General features: G+C 37.0%; 1 protein-coding gene across 12 annotated transcripts in view; it reads left to right on the forward strand.

Moving 5' to 3' along the window:
• NCOA2 (nuclear receptor coactivator 2) overlaps nt 1-21,999 on the forward strand; it is a 265,641-nt gene that overhangs the window by 154,752 nt on the left and 88,890 nt on the right. For 10 of the 12 annotated variants that reach the window (XM_054692193.1, XM_037505522.2, XM_037505514.2 and 7 more), the window contains one exon: nt 21,370-21,474. In XM_054692193.1, the coding sequence (XP_054548168.1) occupies nt 21,389-21,474 (86 nt within the window). In that variant the 5' untranslated portion in view covers nt 21,370-21,388. Of the gene's footprint in view, nt 1-19,756; nt 20,076-20,633; nt 21,144-21,369; nt 21,475-21,999 lie in introns of those variants that run through there. The other 2 variants (XM_037505530.2, XM_037505539.2) reach the window with 2 other exon arrangements.

The raw sequence follows: 21,999 nt of genomic DNA on the forward strand, positions 1-21,999 counted from the left end.
TGGAAATAATTCTTGGGGTAAAGAAGAGTTGCTTATTCAAGAACAAGTAAAAGGTTTGTAGAACAGGACTATGGGCCTAAGGCAAGTTTAGAAATCTTGAAATATCTGCCCCTTAGCGGTATGATTTTTCTCCATCTGTGCTCAGCTTCCCATTTAAAGGATTGGAGAAATCTTGGAATTTAGTTTTGCAGAATGAATGTGTGAGAGGAGATGTGTGAAAGGGAACTGAGAGTGAAGGGGGGTTGGTGGTGGATCTAGCTAAGTAGAGAAGGAAATGAGATGAGCAAATGGGACAAGACACTAGATTTCTTAATACATTGGAAACCATTTACTGAGGAGGCAGATGCCAAATTCTTATTCTAGGAGTTATGAAGTTAAAGTGGCGTTCAGATGAGAACATCACCAAAGGAGTACTCAACACAATGCCAAGGACAGTGCCAAAGGGGGGGACAGATTACTGTCTGGATACCTCTGCGCTAACAATTGCAATACCTCTCAGATTGGGGAATAACAACAATGGGGTCTATTTAATAAATTAGGAGAATGGGAAAACAAAGAGTTTCTGAGGCCACGAGTAGCCCCTTTCTCACCCTAGATAGTGTCCGAATTCCCAAACAAAAGGCTGCTTGTGCGGGCTGGTAATGTCTCATCAAAAAAGGCCTGGAGCTGGTGACACACCAGCAAGCCATGTGCCAGGACCCACCTCACGATGTCAGCTGCAAGTGCTTACAGGTATGGCCAATGAGAACACTGAAGCAGCCCACAGCAACAGTCTAAAGGCCAGGCTGGACAGCACCGAACACTGGACTGAACAGCAGCAGAGGCAACAACATGGCAGGCAGTGCTGGATGATCAGAGGCAATGGACAGCTTTCATAGGTGACCTGACACGGTAGCATCAGGAGGCAGTGTCAGATACACCAATAATTCTGCTCTTTGTAAGCTATTGATATGAACCAATAGCCAACAGTTTTTGAAACACCGGGCCTTAGGCCATCGATGCTCTTTGCAAGCAGTGTCAGCAGGACCTCATGTAGCAGCCAGGTTTCTGCAAAGGTCTGTGGAGGTCTGCGGAGATCTGCTGAATCCCAGGGAGCTAGACTGCTCAAAGCTTCTTCAGAGGCAGCTGCTGAATCCTTCCTCCGGCAGCCAGAGTAGAATCAATTCAGTCTGGCTCTTGCTCTGCCTTATATCCTCTTTCAGGGTCTCCCACCCCACAACCTTGGTTGAGCCATTTTCAATCCTAAGTGTTTGGTTCCTGTTAACACCAATCTGCTCGCTTCCATTTTTCAACCTAAATAATTTACTACCATGAATGAAACTGAGTTCAAACCTGGTTAGTCCATGTATTATCCAGGCACCAAATACAAAAGGAACCTGGTGCCTGCACAGAACCAACTTACTCTGTGGTCAGGGCAGGTTCATGGGCTCTAGGGCTCTGAGGAGCCATGGCCAGGCTCAGCCTCAGGGGGGCCAGGTGTGACACTGCAAAGGGGGCCTTCAGAGCACTGGGACATGGGTTCCAGCTGCTGCAGGATGGCCTCTGCTGGGATCCTGCCATACAGGCCCAGCACTACATTGGCCTCTCTTGCCAGCAGGGCCCAAGCTTCCCCATAGTCTGGGAGTAGTGAGGATTGGGATTTGTCTTCTCTTGTGGAGGGGCAGCCTTGTTGCTGCATCCTCAATGGATTTGCATGCACTGGGGCAGCATGGCAGGAGAACCACATCACTGGCCACCTCTGTCACTGCCAGTGGGGTGCTCACACTAGGGGTGGCATGTAATGAAATGCCCACTGCTTCTGCTGTTTTTTAGAGCAACCTGGGGCTGTGGCCCACAAGCAACACTGGGGCATTGGCTAGGGAAACTCCCATCACTGCAGCCCAAGGGACTGCTGCCTGAGCCCTAGGAGCTCTGGATCTGAAACCTCGCTTGGGCAGGGGGAGAGGCCCCTAGCTTCTGTCACTGCTACACAGTGAGGGTGGGGGGAATCAGGTTACAGGAACAATTTTGAGTGATAAGGTTCAGGGTATGGTCTTAGGAGGCAGTGGCTGAAGTAGAGATGGACTTTGTTGGAGTTGAGACTTGTGAGGAAAGGTATTAGCTCATCCACACAGACTTTGAAATCACTCAGAATAGTGACCAGATTTAGAATAGAGAGGAAGTAATAAATATCAAAATCACTAGTAAATGCAGAGGGTTAAATGGCATATTGGTAAATCTTAGACAGGAACATTGGTAGAGGATGTTCCATGGCATGGAATTCAAAGAAGCAGAGATTTTTGTACAAACCTAGTGGCAACTCTGAGGAGTGTGGCGAATATAATCCATCTCCCATCCCTAATATGAGTATTAGGAAAGAATAAGCAACTTCTACCAGACTGGATGATAGGGATAGCCTGTATGGAGAACAAGAAAAGCTCGATAGTCTTTTAATATTCTGATAAGGGTGTAGGCGAATATGTTACTACAGAGTAAGGATTTCAAAAGGCACAGGGATGGAATAGAATTGTTATAGATTGTATTAAGGAAGAAGCACAGGACAGAATGAGAATAACTGGATATGCTAGAATACAAATAAGGGTCTTACCTATTGTTTTGTAAATTGTTTTTGTATGTATTCACATTTCTTAATGATAGAAGATACTGAATAAATGTTACTATGCTAGTTCAGATCCTATATTCTAGACTGCTAATGTTAAGATTTTCAAAAAATTAATATTGTAATCAAACTTGATAGCCATGCTTTGTGTCATTTATATAAACAGATGCTTTTACAAGTAACTAATTAAAAGAAATAAACCAGACTATACTGGAGAACTCGTTTTTGATTATAATAATCAGTTAATTAACACCAGGAATGGTATTCCACCAGCATTGACTAATTCTTTCTTGTTAACCTGGCGCGGTAGTTGTAAATGCTACTCTCCTTTTCAGTCAGTGGTAGGCAGAATTTACCTGATGACCAGAGATAATCTGCAGGGGATTTTGATTTTGTTGATCTGAGGTGGAACCAGGAAATCCATATTTTGAAAGGTTCTTGGGTTGATTTGTTAGTAACCAAATTTGGGAACCACTAGTGGAACCCACATTGTGCTATTGTCTACACAATAGCATGATATCAAATGCCTAGTCAACTTGATCATACCAGATTGGACATACCATAATGTGCTGTATCCATGACTGGACATTCTGCTATCAAAATAAAAACAAAGTGCTTATAAGCATTTTAAAGATATGCAATTATTAGTAGTCACTTTAAATTATAAAATAATATCATGCTATAATCTTCAAAGTCTTAATACCCATTAATTGTGACTTTCTAGTGAGATGGGACCTATCTCACTGAGGTGGTTGTAAATGAATACAGCCTTTGGGGGAAAAAAATTGACTGTATTTAAAGATTTAAATATGGTCATGTACCCTTTGATCTAGCAATTACTTGTTTGAGATTATTATAGTTAAGCTATTGATTATTGCTAATAATCAGATAAGAATCAGTATATAAATGATATTCATCAGAGTATTATTTGTAGTAACAAAAAATGTTAACAGTCTAAGTGATTAACTGTAGAAAATGGTTGAATATTTTATGGTGTCTTCATATGATGATAAATCACAAAGCCATTAAAAATTGTATTTATGAGGACATTTAATGTCATTTTAGGGACATTAAGAAAACTATCTATAAAATTATATATACAGGTTGTGCTTAATTATATTTGCATATGCAATACATTAAAAAATATAAGTTAATGGTGATTTTCTGGGTGGTAGGAATATATGCGATTTTATTTTTTAGCATTTGTATTTTATATTTTTTTTTACTATAAGAATGTGTTAACTTAATTAAATGTAAATAAAAATACTTTTTTTCCCAAAGATTTATTTATGCATATAAGAACGGGGTACAAGCCAGAGGTGTGGATGGTGAGAGGATTCACCAGAGACAGAGTGGGGAACAAAACAGGCAGACTGACTGAAATACACTGCTGAGGGGAGCAGTGGTTGAGTCAGGAGAGGTCTGCTGCGCCATGTGGGTTGCTCCCTGGCCAGCTGGGGGATCAAACTTGTGCTGTAGAGACTGAGGATTGCTTCACAGTTTGTGTCTTAACCCCTTGCGCCACCAGGGAGGCCCCTAAATAATAAAACTTTTTTTTTTTAAGATTTACTTATTTATGCATACAAGAGCTGGGGTACAGGCTAGAAATGCAGTGGTTGAGAGGATTCACCAGAGACAGAGAGGCAAACAGAACAGGCAGACTGACTGAAACATACTGCTGAGGGAAGCAGCGGGAGACAGGAGGGGTCTGCTTTGCCATGTGGGTTGCTCCCTGGCTGGCCCGGGATCGAACACTTGCTGCGGAGACTGCGATTGCTTCCTAGTGCGGTGCTTAACCCCTTGCGCCACCAGGGAGGCCCAATAATAAAACTTTTTAAAAATAGTATTCTCAGTCTAACCTCTTTAACAAAAGGAGTAAGGACTGTTCATTTGGGTTGAATCATTATTAGGGAAGTCTTTTCTTGCTAATAATAATCACCAGTGTGTTTTCTAAATGATTGCAAACCATCCATTTATCTATTTCCCAATTTTGCCTGGTTATGAGCATCATACTTGATAGCTTGTGGGAGTTTTATTGTCATTATATTTTGGTTTTTGTTTTTATTTTTAACAGCTTTGTTGAGTGTAGTTCACATAATATACAAAGTTACTTTTTTAAGTGTGGAATCAATGGTTTTTAGTTTGCTCACAGGTTGTGCAATCATCACCACTATCTAGTTTCAGAACATTTTCATCAACCCAAAAAGAAACCTTATACTCATTGGCATTCACTTTCCATTTCTCTTTCCCCTTAGCTCTTGGTAACTGCTAATCTGCTTTCTGTTTCTATGGATTTGCTTGTTCTGGATATTTCATATAAATGCAGTCATACAATATGTGGCCTTTTGCAATATCCTATTAGCTAGTTTTCAGCCTCTCTTTCCTACACTCCTGAAAATGTCATTTATAACACTATCACGCTAATCTTTCCAGCAGAACTGATTTTAACACCTCTGGCTCAAAACTTCATTCTACCCATGGTTTATTAAATCAGCAGAAACTACTACTCATTCTATCACTTCAGGTTTTCTGCATTCTGTCTCTTTGAAGTAGGTACTTAGTAGTATTAGGTGAATGAATGAATTCAATGAATATAACATGCTCTGCTTTATTTCTCCCTTTTCTTCCTTTCCTCAGAAAGGCAGTCACTGATTGGGGCAAGAAAATTTCTCTCTCAAATTTAGGGCAGTGGTTCTTAAATCCCAGGAGGTATCAGCTCCCGGGAAAGATTTGTTAGAATGCTGCAAATCTAACAGCCAGAGCTGAATTTCTGCATTTCTGACCCTTAGTTTCTAGATGGCACTTTGAGAACCACAGTTGTAGGGCAGCTCTGTAGGCCCTGACAGCAGCCTGGGAGTGAAAGAGATCAAGTGAGGAAGGAAAGCTCCAGACTGCCCAATTCCCAAGGCCCATGACCAGGTAGTCTCACCCTGCAACTCTAGCCTAGCTGTGCGTTTATTAACTGTACCACTTGGGAGCCCTGCATGTATCTCATATCCTTAACACCACCTCATCTTCACTTTGAAAAATTGAACCCATTCTTCAAAACCCAACCCAGGAGTTCATAAAACTTTTGCTAAGGCTCTTCACAACAAGAAGTAATTTTTTACATATACTACATTTGACGTTATTTGTTCTTCGGAAATTCATTTTTTGAGATTGAGTTCTGTTTCTTACTCAGTGATTATATTACAGTGTCCATAGAGCACAGTAATTTACCTTTGGCAGCTGCTCAGTAATTATCAGTGCAGTGGAACATCAGAAGGAAATAAATGCAAGCAGATTTTAAATTAAAACCCTGTAATTTAGGTTATATTTTTAATACCAAAAAGAGACCTGTATTAATTAGAAATTTAACCTTGTATAAAACTTAATTGTCAAGTGTCCAAATATGTTTTCTGCCTTAAGTAATAATCATTGCTCTAGGTTTTGAAACACTGACTTAAAAGAAAACACCAGACTGAAGAAATCATTTGCCTATGCCCCAAACACTTGTTCAATGAGTTATTGCACTTCTGAGAGCTAGCTTAGTTCTCTCCACATCTCTCTAGCCCAACTAGAACCAGTGTTTAGTTCTAGCTTAATTATTAGCCTTTTGATTTAAGTACCAGACCAAAAAAATATAATATAGTGTGCTGTCTCTATAGTGTCAAGCAATTATCTTAATTTCTCTGGTTTCATTTCATGCTATTATGTGCCAGTTATAGTTAAATAAGGTATAGAAGGCTTACAGATCTTTATCCGTTGGTTATATAATGCAATTATTCTTTATTGTCAGTGCCAACAGCTTTTAGAATTAATAACAAAAAGGGTAGAAAACAGGAAATTAAACAATAGGAGTTTGTTTTAGTGTTTCTAATGCTTGGTATAGACCATCCTTGAATCCATTATTTGTGATGCAATTTAAGCTCATCTGAGTTTAAATTTGTATTAACTATCCAAGGGGTCATTAAAAACTACCATTCTACTTATGTTTTTAGTTCCACAAAATGCAATAACACTTCCTCTGGCTCTATAAAGGCAAGAACCACTCCCCTCCCCACCCCATTTGCAGCTTTCCAGGCCAGCTCTATGTTTTTCACAGAAGTTTGTCAAAACTGGAGGAGGCTCTGGCCTCTGATCTGAATAATGATATTGAAAGCTGTTTCTGTGTCCCAAGTTTGAAACTTAAACAGCAAAATAAATATCTCATAAACTATAATATGGTTAGTTTTGATTATTCCAAAACCCAACATTTGAGAAAAAGGAAATGGTTAAAATAGGTGTTTTAGCTCATTTTCAGATACCAAAGTAATTTTATAAATGCTTTCAAATAATATATATAACTTTTCAAATTCCAGTAATTCTCAGTGCATCATTCTGTATTTGTTATTTGCAACTAAAAATGCTTAATTCAGCTTTTTTTATAAGCTTTTTTTTATAAAAAATAAGATTTTTTTTTTTTTTTTTTTTTTTTGGAAGAAGGGGCCTTAGTTGATCTGGAGCTGCCTTTTTCTGTTTTTAATGGCAGCCATTGCCTCAGAGCAAATTCTATTTGGAGTTATTGAAATTCTCAGATTAAAGAAAAGTTTATGCGAATTTGTATGGTGAAAAATGATACAGAGGTCCTCCCAACAAGCCAAGTTTGTTCTTTTTGTTCATTTTCTGCATCTGTAAAAGAGTACTAAAAAATTGGGAAAGAGCACAAAAAAAGAGTATTTCAGAAAAAGACTTGCCCTAGTAAGGAAATATAACGTAAATTTCCAAAAGGGATTGTAACTGTGTACTGCACTAATTCTTCTCTAACCAGAGGCATGTAATTTGGTTCCTGTACTTGTCCTTGAAAGTTTTGCCCCTACTCTGTTACTGTTTGGTTGGAGATAACTCAGAAAGTTAAGTTTAGTGCTCAATGTGAATGAGAAAAAAGAAGAAAGAATAATGAACATCTTAAGTCTCATCTCTAGCACCCAGATACTGGAGTGGGAGGCAGCAGTTGTGAGGCTGGAACCCTGTGCAGAGCTGACTTGTGGGGCTCTGTGTGGTAGGAGAATGCCAGGACCCTCTCTGGGAGAGAAGCAACTAATGATGTAGGAGAAAGAAGTGTTATTTCTCTTTGGGTGCTGTTACTGGACAGAATATAGAAGCAGCAATAAATCTGTGATTTACAGAGGGGAATGAAATTCATGTGCTTAGTAGTTCAGCCTACCAGTTCAATGAAGGTTAAAGAAAACCAGAATTTATACAAAGCTAACCTGAAGGCAGAGGTTGTTTATTCATTCAACAAATATTGAATACCTATTACATACCAAGATGGTTGTAGGTGTTAGAGAATACAGCAATGAACAAAACAGCCAAGTTTTTTGTCCATGACTTTTATGTTCTAATAAGGAAGGGGTTGGGGTGAAATAGTAAAACAAACAAATATTTACTTTATCAGATAGTAATTAGAGCTGTAAAGAAATGACATATACTTAAGACAGAGAACAGTGTAGTTGGGGGTGAGGGGTGTGATTTTACATAGGTGGTCAGGAAAACCTGATAAGAGTGATGTCTGTCCAGAGATCTTTAAAGCAGAACTCTTCAAGTCTTTTTTTTTAATTCTTTTTTTTTAAAAGATTTATTTATTTATACAAGGCCAGATGTGTGGGAGGGCGAGAGAATTCACAGAGACAGAGTGGGGAACATAACAGGCAAATTGACTGAAATACACTGCTGAGGGGAGCAGCGGGCGCAACAGAGGTCTGCAGCACCATGTGGGACCCTTGCCGCTGGCTGTGATCAAACCAGCGCTGCAGAGACTGCGGACAGCTTCACAGCGCAGTGCTCAACCACCTGCACCACCCGGGGAGGCCCAGAATTCTTCAAGTCTTAATGGAGTTTTGTTACGCAACCATTAAAGCAAAATTTATGAAAAGTTGTACAATGTAGTTGTGAAAAGCACATCCTTTGGAACTCCTGGAATAACACATATTCTTTATGCTAGTTATGTTAATTAACCTGTTTGGACCTAAGTTTCTTCATTTATAAACTGTAGAAGTAATAATACAGACTTTTTAAAGTATGCTCAGAATAGGCAAAACAGCTATAAAAGATTAGGGAAAAGTACTAAAAATCTGTACCTCATAAGCAATTGAAAGAAATCTATTTTAAATTAACAAAAAGTAGAAATAGTAGACAATGCTTAATTATAGACACAATTTATGTAAGAAAGACTGTATGAAACGCCAATGGAGACTGAGAGGCAAATGCATATTTTTATGTTTAAGTTGAAGGATTAAAGTAGTGGGTATCATTTTCTTTAATTGCTCATGATAACTGACTTTTTAAATTAACCAATTACTACTTTGGTTTGATAGGAAAAGAAGGCATTGACTGTTTTGAATGAAACTCGGCATTCTTGGTATGCCAGAGAAAATTTCTAGCTGGTTGTGTTATTTCAATACTTCATAGTAAATTCATTAATAGCACTAATACTCCATTTCTCTTCAGGGAATAGTTGCTCATGAGCTGAAGCATGATTTCCTTTTTGTGCTAGAATGTGATTTTCAGCAGGCCAGGCATTTTGTCCATTTGGATCATGACACTCTCTCCTGTGTCTGTACTGATGCCTGGCACAGCAAATATTTACTGAGTTCATAGTAAATGTTTCTGAAATAATACATTTTTACCTTACAGAGTGAAGTGTTTTTTATTTTGCAGTGACACTGCTACATTTTTAGCAAAAAGAAAAGTTCTTTTAAATGATATGTTCACTGTTTATAAAATTTAAATATGTTGCTTTCTCTAATCTCATAAATTTGTGTCTCTTCAATGAAGTGTTAAAAGTATAGACACTTCAGTGCTCACATTACAGTGGTTAAGAATTGAGGGACTGTTGGGATTCACTCATGAGCTCTAAATCTTGCTGTGTGGCCTTGTCTTTTGTACATGAATTTCATCATCTGTAAAATGTTGATAATCATAGGTTGTTACAAGAACTAAAGGAGTTCATATATGTAAAGTGCACAGAGAATTGTCTGCCAAAATATAAACACTCAATAAATGATAACTATTATAATTACACCTGAGCTTGACTCCTGACCTGTCATTTATTATCTCTGTGACTTGGGCAAATTATTTATGGAAACACATCAGAGAAGTTAGATAGTCCATAAGGCATGTGCGTGTGTTTGTATACGTAGATAAAAACATAAAAATGTGGGTTTTTAAAAAGCAGGAAAATATGTGCAAAGTACTTTAATGCATAAGTATTCAATAAATGTCAGCCAAAACAAAACAAAAAAACCCAACACACTATTCAATAGCAGAGTACTCTCACATATTTATTTTTAAAAGTTTACAATTGGCATAATAAAAGTACTTCTTTATACAGGTACAGACTATGTTGTCTTTGCCATTTCACTTTTTTCCTGAGAAATTAGGAAGTTTAAAATTTGTTTCATAAAGAAATTTAAAATGGGTTTCAGAATAAAGAAATATAATTGAATTTTAATCTGGGCAAGTTATGAAACTCAAACAAGTGCTACATTGTTGTTCTTAGTTTGATGACTTCTTTCCAGAATACTAAGCCTCTAGTGAAAACTGTTTTTCTGAACATTAAATAGGAACTCAGTATGCCCTGCTTAACGAGAGAAGAATTGCTTACATGATTCAGCTTCTTCCTTCAATGTTTTCTCATCTGTAGCCTTATTAAAACCTAGTCTGGCTATTCCTGGCCATATTGGCACTGGCTGATGATGTATAAGCAGCCCAGTGACTGGCTATATTAAGGAGCTTAGCCTATGAGAATTCAGAAAGTAGAAACCATCTTATGCCACTGATGTGAGACTAGACATTTTCCCCCCTGTTGGTAATGATAGTGTAGAACAGCTCTCTGCTACTTAACATGTTCTGCACTGAATATTACTAAGATAAGACTTTAAGAGAGGAATTTCTCCTCCTTTTTAAAGAGAAATGTAGATGATGGAACTGTTGCAGCAGTTTCAGTGAACATGAATTTAGCCATTTATTTGATTATTGCAGCATGTGTTAAAGAGCTGCTGCTGCCCATTTGCAGCCTAATGTGTTTATTACAGTCTTCCCAATGGCATCTTGAAGTGTCTTTCAGCTAAAAAATTCATGAGTATTATTGGCTTTCAGTCAGAAAATGGAATATGTCTTCTAGTTACTGTCTAATATACATACCACTTTAGGGCCATTATACAAAAGTAAATCTAAGAGCAGAGCATATTGAAAAGGAAGAAATTTTTAGCTTAAACATTTGTTTATGCACTGTTATTACTGTTCCGTGGAGTAAGAAACAACATAAGAGAAGGTAGGTGCTGCCATTTTACTTGGGAAAGAATAGTTGCAGTTGTAGGACATGTTATTTCTTTAATCATGAAACCAACTGAAAACTTAACTGCTCTTTTTAATTGAAAAATCATATCCTAATAATAGTGGTTTGTGTTTGACTTAATTGCAATGAATTAAAAAAAAGTCAAGTGTATATTAAGTTGCCAAAACTAGTAAACTTAAACTGAAAACTTATTTTCTAATAGGATAACTTTTAGTCTGGATTTATATGAAGTGAGTCTCCTAAAACTTTGCAACTTAACTATTTATTGCAGTATGAATAATGTGCAGTTTTATCTGTAGATACATGCTTTCATAAGTGAGGGTAAATTACAATTTTATCCCATGAAAAGGAAGAAGCAAAGATACTGTTAAAGATGTAAAGATGAAATTAAACATGTTTTATAATCTAGTAAAAAAATAATAACACTATGAGGGAAAAAATTTAACAACTTACTAGCTAAAATTTATTTTTGAAAAATTGTGTAGCATTTTTTTATCACTGTGTTAAATGTGTCACTTTCTTTGCCAATGGGAAAAGAAGTCTGATTTTTCTGTGTTACTCTCATTCCTGTATTAGTAAATTTAAATAGTTCTTATATTTATTTGCATGTGTGCTGTGTTTTTCTTTGTTTATTGAATCAAGAATATGTCCTTTTATAATCAGTGTATTTACTACATAGAATATTTATTTAACTCTTGCCAAAATAATGTTGGCTTTGGGTAATGTTGTCCAGTTGACACTATTTGGAAAGAGTTATTTCCTCTCCTCTGTCAATTAAATGTCTTTACCGCTGTATCATCTTACCACCTTCCAAGGTTTGTCCTACACTGTTTATACATTTCAGGTATCTACATCCTCAAAGCATATTTTGCACATTTAAGTACTAGATACTGTATTTTCTTCAATTAATCACAGTCTGGCCCAGAAATTATGCTCTTGTACAATGAAAGGATCCCTTCTGGACCACAATACACTTTGAGGGAATAATTGTTTTGAGTTTAGCGTAAGCAAATATTATCGTTCATGTTAAAGAACTAGCAAATGCATCTTTTTTGTTGAGGTGTGCTGCTTGCTGAGTGATGGAGTGCTCTAAAAGAGTATTCTTTCATAATTTAATAGAATAGGAATGGAAAAGTGTTTAATGTTTGTGTATACTTTTAATATTACTTGAGTATTTTTCAGTTTTGCAAAGTTTGTGAAAATTGTACTACAGTACAACAAGACTATGTATCTCTTGTAAAGAGTTCAGAAAGAACCTGGAAGACTTTGGAAGTTGTAGAAGGCTTTTTGGTCTCATATCAAGAAATAGATAATTTTTCAAGCAACTCCTCCTTATGTAGCTGTTGATCTGCGAAGTTGTTGCAATAGCTCTTTGTATGTCATTTCATTATAAATTTAATATGAAAATAAGGGATTTCAGAGAGGACCTAACTTTAAAAAAAAATAATTATTGAAACTAGCAATAGAGAATTGATGTTAGATCACTTGATTATGTTTGGAATTCAGCAATAGAGTGATCCTTATTTATTTTGTAATTGAATTTGTTCAGCATATAACAAATCTGACAATTTTACAGGCTTTGTTTAAAAAATGGCTAGTACTGATAAAAGATAAAAAATGCACATTATGGTTTACATGAATTTGGTATGATCAACAAACTTTAATCTTATGAGTTTGTATTGTGAACAACAGCTTTGTTACCTTATTAATTATATTGATGAATTTCATGCAAGATGAGTAGAGCTTTTAACTGTGTTGAGGTTCAGCATTTTATTTCTCATTCTAGTATTATGCTAAGGAGTAACTGACTTTGTTTACTCTCCCTCCCTATATTATTACTTAAAAAAAAAAAAACTTTTCCTCTTTTCTTTCTAGTTTATACAAGTTGTTATCAAAGGCTGTAAGAAAGGATGTACTGTCACAGTGAAAGCAGGACTATTGTTTTATTATAGATAACAAGAATGGGCAAATTGAAACTTCTTTCCTAGTCTTGTCCTTTCACAACACCCCAACATCTGGTAGAAACTGGCTTGTTCTCAAAGACTGTAATTACCATCAGATACCACCCAAGAGTTTACTATGTCATTTTCAGTTTTTGTGATTTACATTGAACAGTTCCAGAATTGAGAGTGAAACTCTCAAGAATTTTAATTTCATATGAATGTTGAAAACATGCAGAAAATGTAAGACACTATTAGTTTACGTCTGCTTGCAAAATAAAACTGTTAAATATTCAATGCTGCTCTTCAACACCTTCCATCTCTTACCTTTTCACTTGAAGTTAATTTTAAATTTTGACCTACAAAATTTGCATCAAAATTCATATATCCATATAGTTTATTTTAGCTGATATTTCTGTAAGTGTATATCTATCTAATCTATTATTCTATGTATGTATGTATATATGTATCTATCTATCTGTGTGTCTGTATTACTCTGATTTTTATTTGCATCACCTGAGTGAAGAAAAAAAATTAACTCACCTTTCCCCACCATATATTTTACTGTGAAATACTAACTCTTTAACATTTGCTGCCAGTGGAGCCTCACTTAGGGCATTAGAATGTCAGTAAGAATGTTCTAGATTAGAGCATCATGTTCCTCTCTGAGTGCATCCCTTTAATGAGGCTCAATGTTACTTATTTGGTTCTCACACTAAAGAGCAGGGCATTAATCCTAGTGTCTGTTCCAAGGCTCCCTCTGCTTCTGACCCCTTGGCAGACAAGAGAGAGGTGTGCAATACCGCCTGTCACACATTCCCACCTTCCTTCTTTCTCTGCTCCAACCCAAAATTCACTCCCATACCTTGTTTTTTCCCTTGGGAGTCTGTCTGCTTTTTTTCTTCCCTGGTTGACAAGCAGTGATTCAAAGGAGACATCCCCAGACACTATGCCAAACCTGCATAGTGTGTCTGCCTATCCTTGACTTGGGAAATTATTCCAGATCCCCTTCCTCTGCTTTATTTCTGTTTTTCTTTGGTGACTTAAAGGTTGTTTGGAATTGTGTACTGGGCATACACAGCCTAGGAAAATTGCTCAACAAAAAGGACAGCAGGGAAGACACAGAAAAAGAGGGAAGTAAGCATGTTCATAAAGCTCAGGTTTGTAGGTTTTGAGGAAATGTATGTAAGGTACCATCACATAACAATATAAGGGAAAACTCAACACTTAAATAACTTATTCTAAAAGGAAATTGATAATGTTTTAAAGCTACCAATAGAGTGGTTTGTAAGCCAGCCTTGAGTAGATACCAAAATGAATGAATAAATAAACTGGTTTGATGATTTTACTCAGACCAGAAAACAGTAGCTCCTTGCTTCATTCTTATCTCCTTCTAGTCCCTTTGTTGTTCTATTAGTACTGTCCCTTTATGCAGAGTTATAATTATTAGTATCTATATTTTGGGAAATTTAAAGGTCGATGTCCTGATGTTAATATTAAATCTCCAAACTAAGTGTGTATGTCTTTAAGTAAAACAGTTATTTTAATTGTCTGTTGAAATGCTTTCTGGTCTTTCCAGTAGTCGTCTACTTTTTAATACTCTTAGGAATACTTTTAGGAGAAAGTCACCATTTTATCAACAAGCTTATCACATATAACTCTAGATGGGACATTTTGTTCTATATCGAAGGTTATATTTTGATGAAAATTTACTTTTTTGGTTTATAGAAACCTGCTTCCAGGCTGAACATTCCCTAGGCCGTTTATTGAAAGCTTGCTTAGATTGCATGAGTAATGTCTTTTTTTAACATGGTCTTAAGTGAAACCATGGGAATTTTGGTTCCAAGAGAAATACTGAAAGTGAATGTCCATGAGGTTTCATCTGGTATTCAGATTTTCACTTCATTCTCTGCCCTTTAACATCTTCCTGCAATGCCCTGGCTCCCCTCGCCATCATTAGAACTCACACCTTCCTCAGGGCGCTGCTGGATACTTCCTCTCTCCCCCAGCCAGCAATGTGGTCCTCTGTCCTTCTCTCACAGTTGAGAGGAATATACCTATTTTTACTTACTGGAGTTTTCCCTGTACACAAATTTATCTCCTCTCTCACCTGTTTCATTTTCTTGAAAGCAACATTCCTTCTCACGGTCCTCACAGCACTGAGCTTGACTTAGACTGGCAGGCATCAGTCATTTTTTACCCCATCACTCATTTTTATCAGTGATTTTTTTTTTTCAGTATTTTTTTGGTCAGAAATTTAACATGGCTATTAACTTTAGGTTCACATTTTACTCCTCAATATGTGCAGGTTTCACTAACCCTCCACCAAACCTCCCATGCCAGTATCTTTTATCCTCTTCCTTCCTCCTGCTTCCCTCTGGTAACCAGTATATTTTTCACTCAGTCTAAGAATTGTTTTTCCTGAAAGTAATGTGCCAGTATGTTTTTTGCTTAATTGTTTCCTATAGATATGTGAAATTATTTGTCCTCCACTTTCTGACTTGTTTCACTTATCATAATTATCTCAGGTTTCATCCATTTTGCACCAAAAGGTATTAATTCTTGTTTTTGTTTTTTTTTTAATAATAGTTGTATAGTATTCCTTTGAACATATATTCCACAATTTTGGGGGGGAGGCATCAAAGTACCTTTTTTTTTTTAATTTTTTAAGGTTAACAAAAGGTTTATTTACAAGAGAAGGCGAATGAGGAAATGTACAACTCAGGGAGAAAAGAGGGAGATAAATTCTTAAATGTGTCCTACCCATTCTGCTGATTTGGAATCCCAAATGACCCGCGGAGACCAAACCTACCTGGCCTAGAGCATGAGCCAAGTGTGTCCGACCCCACTAACATGGCTAGTTTTTATTTACAAACAGAGAAAATGGCTGTTTAACTCCGCCCTTAGCTCCTCGCAACTTCCCTTTGGGGATCCTGGGATTTGTAGTTCCCAGTGTCTTGATGGAGTGGAGGTGGCATCCACAAAGCCTGTATGGTTGGTATATTCCACAATTCTGACGTTGTACACTGTCAGATGGTTGGTTCTGTGTCTTGGCAGATGTGTACAGTGCTGCTATGACTACAGGAGTACGTAAGTCTTTTCATATTGTATTTTCATATTCTTTGGGTAAATACCTAGCAGAGAGGTATTGGTGGATCATATGGGGTTTCCATTTTTTTAAAGGTATTTCCATACCATTTTCCATGGAGACTACACCAACTTGCATTCCCAACAGTAGATAAGTATTCCTTTCCTCCATGTCCTCATCAACAGTCTTTTTGATATGGGCCATTCTGACAGAAGTGAGGTGATATCTCACTGATTTTGATATGTATTTCCCTTACAATTAGTGTTGTTGGGCAATTTTTCATATGCTTATGGGCCATCTTAATGTCTTCAGTTAGAAAAGTGACTAAGTCTTTCGTGATGTACAAATATCTTCTTGCAGCCTGTAGGTTGCCTTTTTGTTTTTCTGATGGTTTCTTCTGAGGTACAAAAGCTTTTTAGTTTGTTAATTTTTGCTTTTGTTTCCCTTACCACTGGGGTTGTATCCTTTGTGTTAGCTGTCCTGTAGTTTTAAGTATTTCATATTTCAGTTCTTATATCCAAATCTTTATTCTGAATTAAGTTTTCTGTATGGAGTTAAGTATAGATCTAGTTTTACTTTTTTTTTTTTTTTTTTTTTGGCATGTGACTATCTGTGTTTCCCAGCACCAGTTGTTAAAAAGACTTTCCTTTCTGTATTGTATGTTCATGGCTCCTTTGTCAACGATTAACTGTCTGTATTTGTGTGTGTTTATCTCTGAACCTTCTATCCTGTTTCATTGGTTTCTGTTTCTGGTTTTGTTCTCATACCATACTGGTTTCATTACTGTTGCATGTAATATAGTTTGAAGTCTGGGAGTATGATACCTCCATTTTTCTTCTTTTCTCTCAGGATTGTTAAGGCTACTAGGGGTCTTTTGTAGTTCCATACAAATGTTAGAATTGTTTCTTTTATTTCATTGGAGAAAGTCACGGTATTTTGACAGAAAATGCATTGAATCTATAAATTGTTTTAGGTGATGTGGCCATTTTAACAATCCATGAGAATGTGTTATCTTTCCATTTTTTGTATATTCTTTTATTTCCTTTGACAGACATCGTTTCTCAGCCTTTTGGCTAAGATCAAGTGTATTTCCTTTGACAGAGTCTTAATGTTTTCAATGATTAGATCCTTTATTGCCTTCATTAAGATGGTCTTTGACCAGTTTGCATTCCTGCCTGTAGTGTAGGAGATCTCCTTTTTCTCCACATCCTCACCAACATTTGTTGTTTGCTGTTTTTTTAATATATGCCATTTTCACTAGTGTAAGGTGATATCTCATTGCTGGGTTTTTTTGTTTTTTTTTTTTTTAGTGTTTAATATCAAGTTTCATTATTTGATACTATATATTATAAACACCTTACATTTGAAAATATTTTACAAAAATAGAAAAATATCCAAGAGATATTATTCCAAAGGAAGGTATGCAAAATTGTCCAATAGGAAGAAAAAAGAAAAGGCAGCTGGCAAGTATGAAAACTGCCATGCTAACTTTTTTTTTCACTCTTTTTTTAATAAATTTAATTTTTATATTCCCCATACAATTGCAACCCCCTTATTTTGACCCCAATCCCTCCCCTCCCCGCCCCCCCCCCATTGCTGTTTTGATTTGCATTTCCCTGATTACAAGTAAAAAGTAAAACATCTTTTCACATACCTGTTGGCCATTTGCATTTTCTCTTTGGAGAAGTGTCTTTTTAGCTCTTCTGCCCTTTTTTTGACCAGATTGTTTACTTTGTTTTTGTTGAGTCTCATCAGCTCTCTGTAGATCTTTGTGATCAGTTCTTTTTTTAAAAATTTTTTTAAGATGTATTTATTTTATATATATAAACACTGAGTATAGTCAGAAGCACGGGAGGGTGAGAGAATTCACCAGAGCCAGAGCGGGGAACAGAACAGGCAGACTGATGAATTACACTGCTGAGGGGAGCAGCAGGCGTGGCAGGAGAGGTCTGTGCGCCATGTGGGACCCTCCCGGTGGTCAGGGATCAATCCGGCACTGCAGAGGCTACAGGCAGCTTCGCAGCCCAGCGCTCAACCACTGCGCCATCAGGGGAGGCCCTGTTATCAATTCTTTATCAGTAGTATTGTGTGCAAAAATTTTCTCCCAGTCAGTAGGTTGTCTCTTTGTTTTGGTTAATGTCTCATTTGCTATATAAGAAGCTTTTTAGTTTGATGTAGTCCCAGCTTCATCTTTTCCTTCACTTTCTTTGCTTTGGAATGTGTCTTTAAAGATGCTACTGAGTTGTATGTCATGTAGTGTTTTGCCTATATTTTCTTATATATATTTTATGGTTTCAGATCTTATGTCCAATTCTTTTATCCATTTTGAGTTGGTTTTTGTGCATGGTTTTTGTGCACGGTGTCCATTTTGAGGTAGTAGTCTAGCTTCATTCTTTTGCATGTAGCAGTCTAATTTTCCCAGCACCATTTATTGAACAGACTTTCCTTGTTCCATTGCATATTCTTTGGTCTTTTGTCAAAGATTTGTTGTCCATAAATATGTTGGTTTATTTCTGGGTTTTCTATTTGATTCCATTGGTCTGTGTGTCTTTTTTTGTTTCAGTACCATACAGTTTTAATTACTATGGCTTTGTAGTATAGTTTGAGTCCAGGAATGTGATTTTCTCCATTTTCCTTCTATTTTTTTTAAATAATAAATTTTATTTTTATATTCCCCATACAATTGCAGCCCCCCCATTCTGACCCCAATCCCTCCCCTCCCGCCCCCGCCCCCCTAAAAGTGTCTCTGGTTCATAGTTTTTTGTTGATTTTGATTTTCACTTTCTTATAGTTATTCATTTTCCTGGTCCCTTATTTAAGTTTTCTAGATTCCTGCTATGAGTGAGACCATCCGGTATTTTTCTTTTTCTTTTTGGCTTATTTCGCTGAGCATGATCCCTTCCAGCGCCATCCATGTTGCTGCAAATTGCACGTGTTTATCTTTTTTGAATGCTGAGTAATATTCCATGGTATATATGTACCACATCTTCTTGATCCAGTCATCTATTTTTGGGCATTTGGGTTGTTTCCAGAGCTTAGCTATTGTAAACAGTGCTGCTATAAACATAGGGGTGCAGGTGTTCTTTGGAATTGATGTTTCTGTGTCCTTTGGGTAAATACCTAGGAGTGGAATTGCTGGATCATATGGCAGCTCTATGTTTAGTAGGTCCAGAAATCTCCACACAGCTCTCCACAGTGGTTGGACCAGTTTGCATTCCCACCAACAGTGCAGAAGAGTTCCTTTTTCTCCACACCCTCGCCAACATTTGTTGTTGCTAGTTTTTTTAATATGTGCCATTCTCACTGGTGTAAAATGGTATCTCATGGTAGTTATGATTTGCATTTCCCTGATGACAAGTGATGTTGAACCATTTTCCTTCTTTTTAGTTTAAGATGGTCTTTGAAAGAGAAAATTAAGATGCTAAATATGTAAACATGTGCAGTCCAGATCTTAGGGTTTCTCCATCTGAGTTTTGACTATGTGTTTGGAATGGTTTATTTGGTGAGGAGACCCTTTACCCTGTTTACCTTAACATTTTAGTTAAGAGTAGGAGGAGTGTGTAAACTTGTGTATAACTCCCAGTTGTGCCATTTATTAATCCTCCCAATAGTCTGGTGATGTAGTTCCTAATGTTTACCTCCATTTTACAGAAGTAGCAACTTTTTAACTTCTTAAGGTCCCACAACTAATCAAGTGGTGGAGTTTGGAAATGGGTATCAGCTGTTAGCTTCTCTATTGCCTCTCATAGTTGGTTTTGATGATTAAATTATGTCTGTGAATTTCTTAGTACCTAATACATACAAAATGAAGAGTAACTAAATGCTGCTTACATTTTTTATCAGTCCAAAACTGTGACCACAGTACAGGACCTTGGAACTTTGTTACATTACTCCCACCAGCAGGAAGCTTAGGCATTAGATTTCAGTATTATTCCCTCCTATGTGATCTCTTGAATAGAATGTGCTATTGATGCAACCTCCCTAAACTGATAAAATGTTTCTTCCTCTTACACATGACTCTTTAAAAAAAAAAGTTAACTCCTCTATCCCCTTGAATCAGAGTTGAGGTCAGAAGTAGTAAGACCAAGCATCCCTGATTACACCGAAGGAAGCACCCAGGAAGTTTGATGGGTATGTGACAGTGATGAAATGATCAGTCTTGGGTGGTGCTTTTTTCAGCCCACCTTCCTCTTTGTGCTTGCTCTTGATGAAACTGTTGCTCTTTGGCAGCTTCCTAAAGTCCTTAACCTTCAGCCGACTTGCACTTACCTCTCAGATTTTGCTAATATCAAAAGGAAGAAAAGCACTAGAAAATAAAAGAGGGTGAAACCCTCTTCATTTTAGAAGCCTGGCATAAGTGGATGGGGGAACAGCATAGAATGGGAAAGACTTTTAAATACAGATTTAAACTTTTTGGGATTGCTGCCTTTTTTTCCTTTAGCAGCTAGTAATAAGCACCTTGAATAACAACCATCTCCAGTTTCCTAAAAACTTTGTTAAGTTAGAACTTAAACCTATTACTTTTGTTCTTTGCATATTTTAACATCATTTGATTCTGCTAATAGTGACCAGTGTAAACACAGATTCTCTTATCTTATGTCCTTTTATTTTCTTACTGAAAGGAATTCAACAAACAGGAATCAGTAGTTGTCCTCCTCTGTTAGGGTATAGCATTTCCCGAATTTCTGAGTGTATTTTAAGACTTTTGGAGATAGCAGCTATAGTCAACTAAGGAAGAGAGCGTCAGGGGCAGCAGGATGTGAGAGGAAACCACCACCACCCAAGGCAGCTCACGGAGGCAGCTGCCATGGAGAGAGGGCACTGAGGGAGGAGCAGCTAGGCAGCTGCTGCCAAGAGGAGGGCCCAGGAGACTCCAGAAGGAAGCAGGAAGATCCTCCATTTGAGAGGCAGGATGGGATATGGGTGTCAGATCTACCTGGTTAAGTTGATAAAATTCAAGTTAAAGGCATGACACTACCTCTTCCCCGGACTGCATGGGTGGGTTACTATAGCACATGCTTCCTATTGGCCAACCAAATACAGTGACTGGAAGGATCCCCTTACAACACCTGTGGTTTCCACATGGTGTAAGCTCCCTCCTGAAACTGGAGGCTGGCTGCAGAAACACAGGTCTAGCAGATTGCAGTTCATGGTGCTGCTGAAATACTACTTCAGTTTAAAGAGTGTGGGCCTAATGAGGTAGGATTGTTTATTTATTTTATGTTAACCTTATATATGTCCTTAACCTTTAAGCCAGGCTTTTAAAAAAAAATGCAACCTTTTCATTAGAAGATGTAAATGCTTACTAAAGTGTTTTCATTACTATTGTCAAATTTCTCATTAAAGTAAATTGTTGTAAATTGATCAGACATTTTATAATCAGTTCTTTTCACTCCCTCTTCCACCCTCCTGTTTTCTATTTTAGTTGCTGATATGTGTTCAAGATGAGTGGGATGGGAGAAAATACCTCTGACCCATCCAGGGCAGAGACAAGAAAGCGCAAGGAATGTCCTGACCAGCTTGGACCCAGGTTAGAGTCTTGCTGAAAACAGAATGAGTATTGCCCGTGAAAGCCATAAACATTATCCTTTGATACTTTTACAATGACTTTACACCTGATTCAAGTATTGTTTAATTTTCTTCTTTTACATTTAAAGCTTTGAACATGCATTATTTACCTTATGCTTTGGACAGGGTGATCAGTTACAGATTTTATTATTCTTTATAAGAAAAAGGGAAATACTTATGATGTCCCCATAGTACTTGACTCTTAAAACTAGCTTATTCTATATTTTGAGTTTTTCACATTCTCTTTCATTAGATCACAGAATATTATAGAGACAATAACATCCCAGAATAAAAAAAAAAAGATTTGTTGTTAATTTTGTACTGGACTTACTCTTTTGTTTTTGTGGTTTTTTTTTTTTTTTTTTGGAGGGGGGAGAGGTCTTTTATTTCTTAATGTTAGATCTACTTGCTTTTTAGATGGTGACAAAGATTGAGGCTCTTAAGTGAATAAAACACAATTTTAAAGCCAGTTCTATCTAACATATCA

This window comes from Talpa occidentalis, unplaced genomic scaffold (assembly GCF_014898055.3).
Source record: "Talpa occidentalis isolate TD23 unplaced genomic scaffold, MPIMG_talOcc4v2.1, whole genome shotgun sequence".
In the NCBI taxonomy this organism is placed as follows: Eukaryota; Metazoa; Chordata; class Mammalia; order Eulipotyphla; family Talpidae; genus Talpa; species Talpa occidentalis.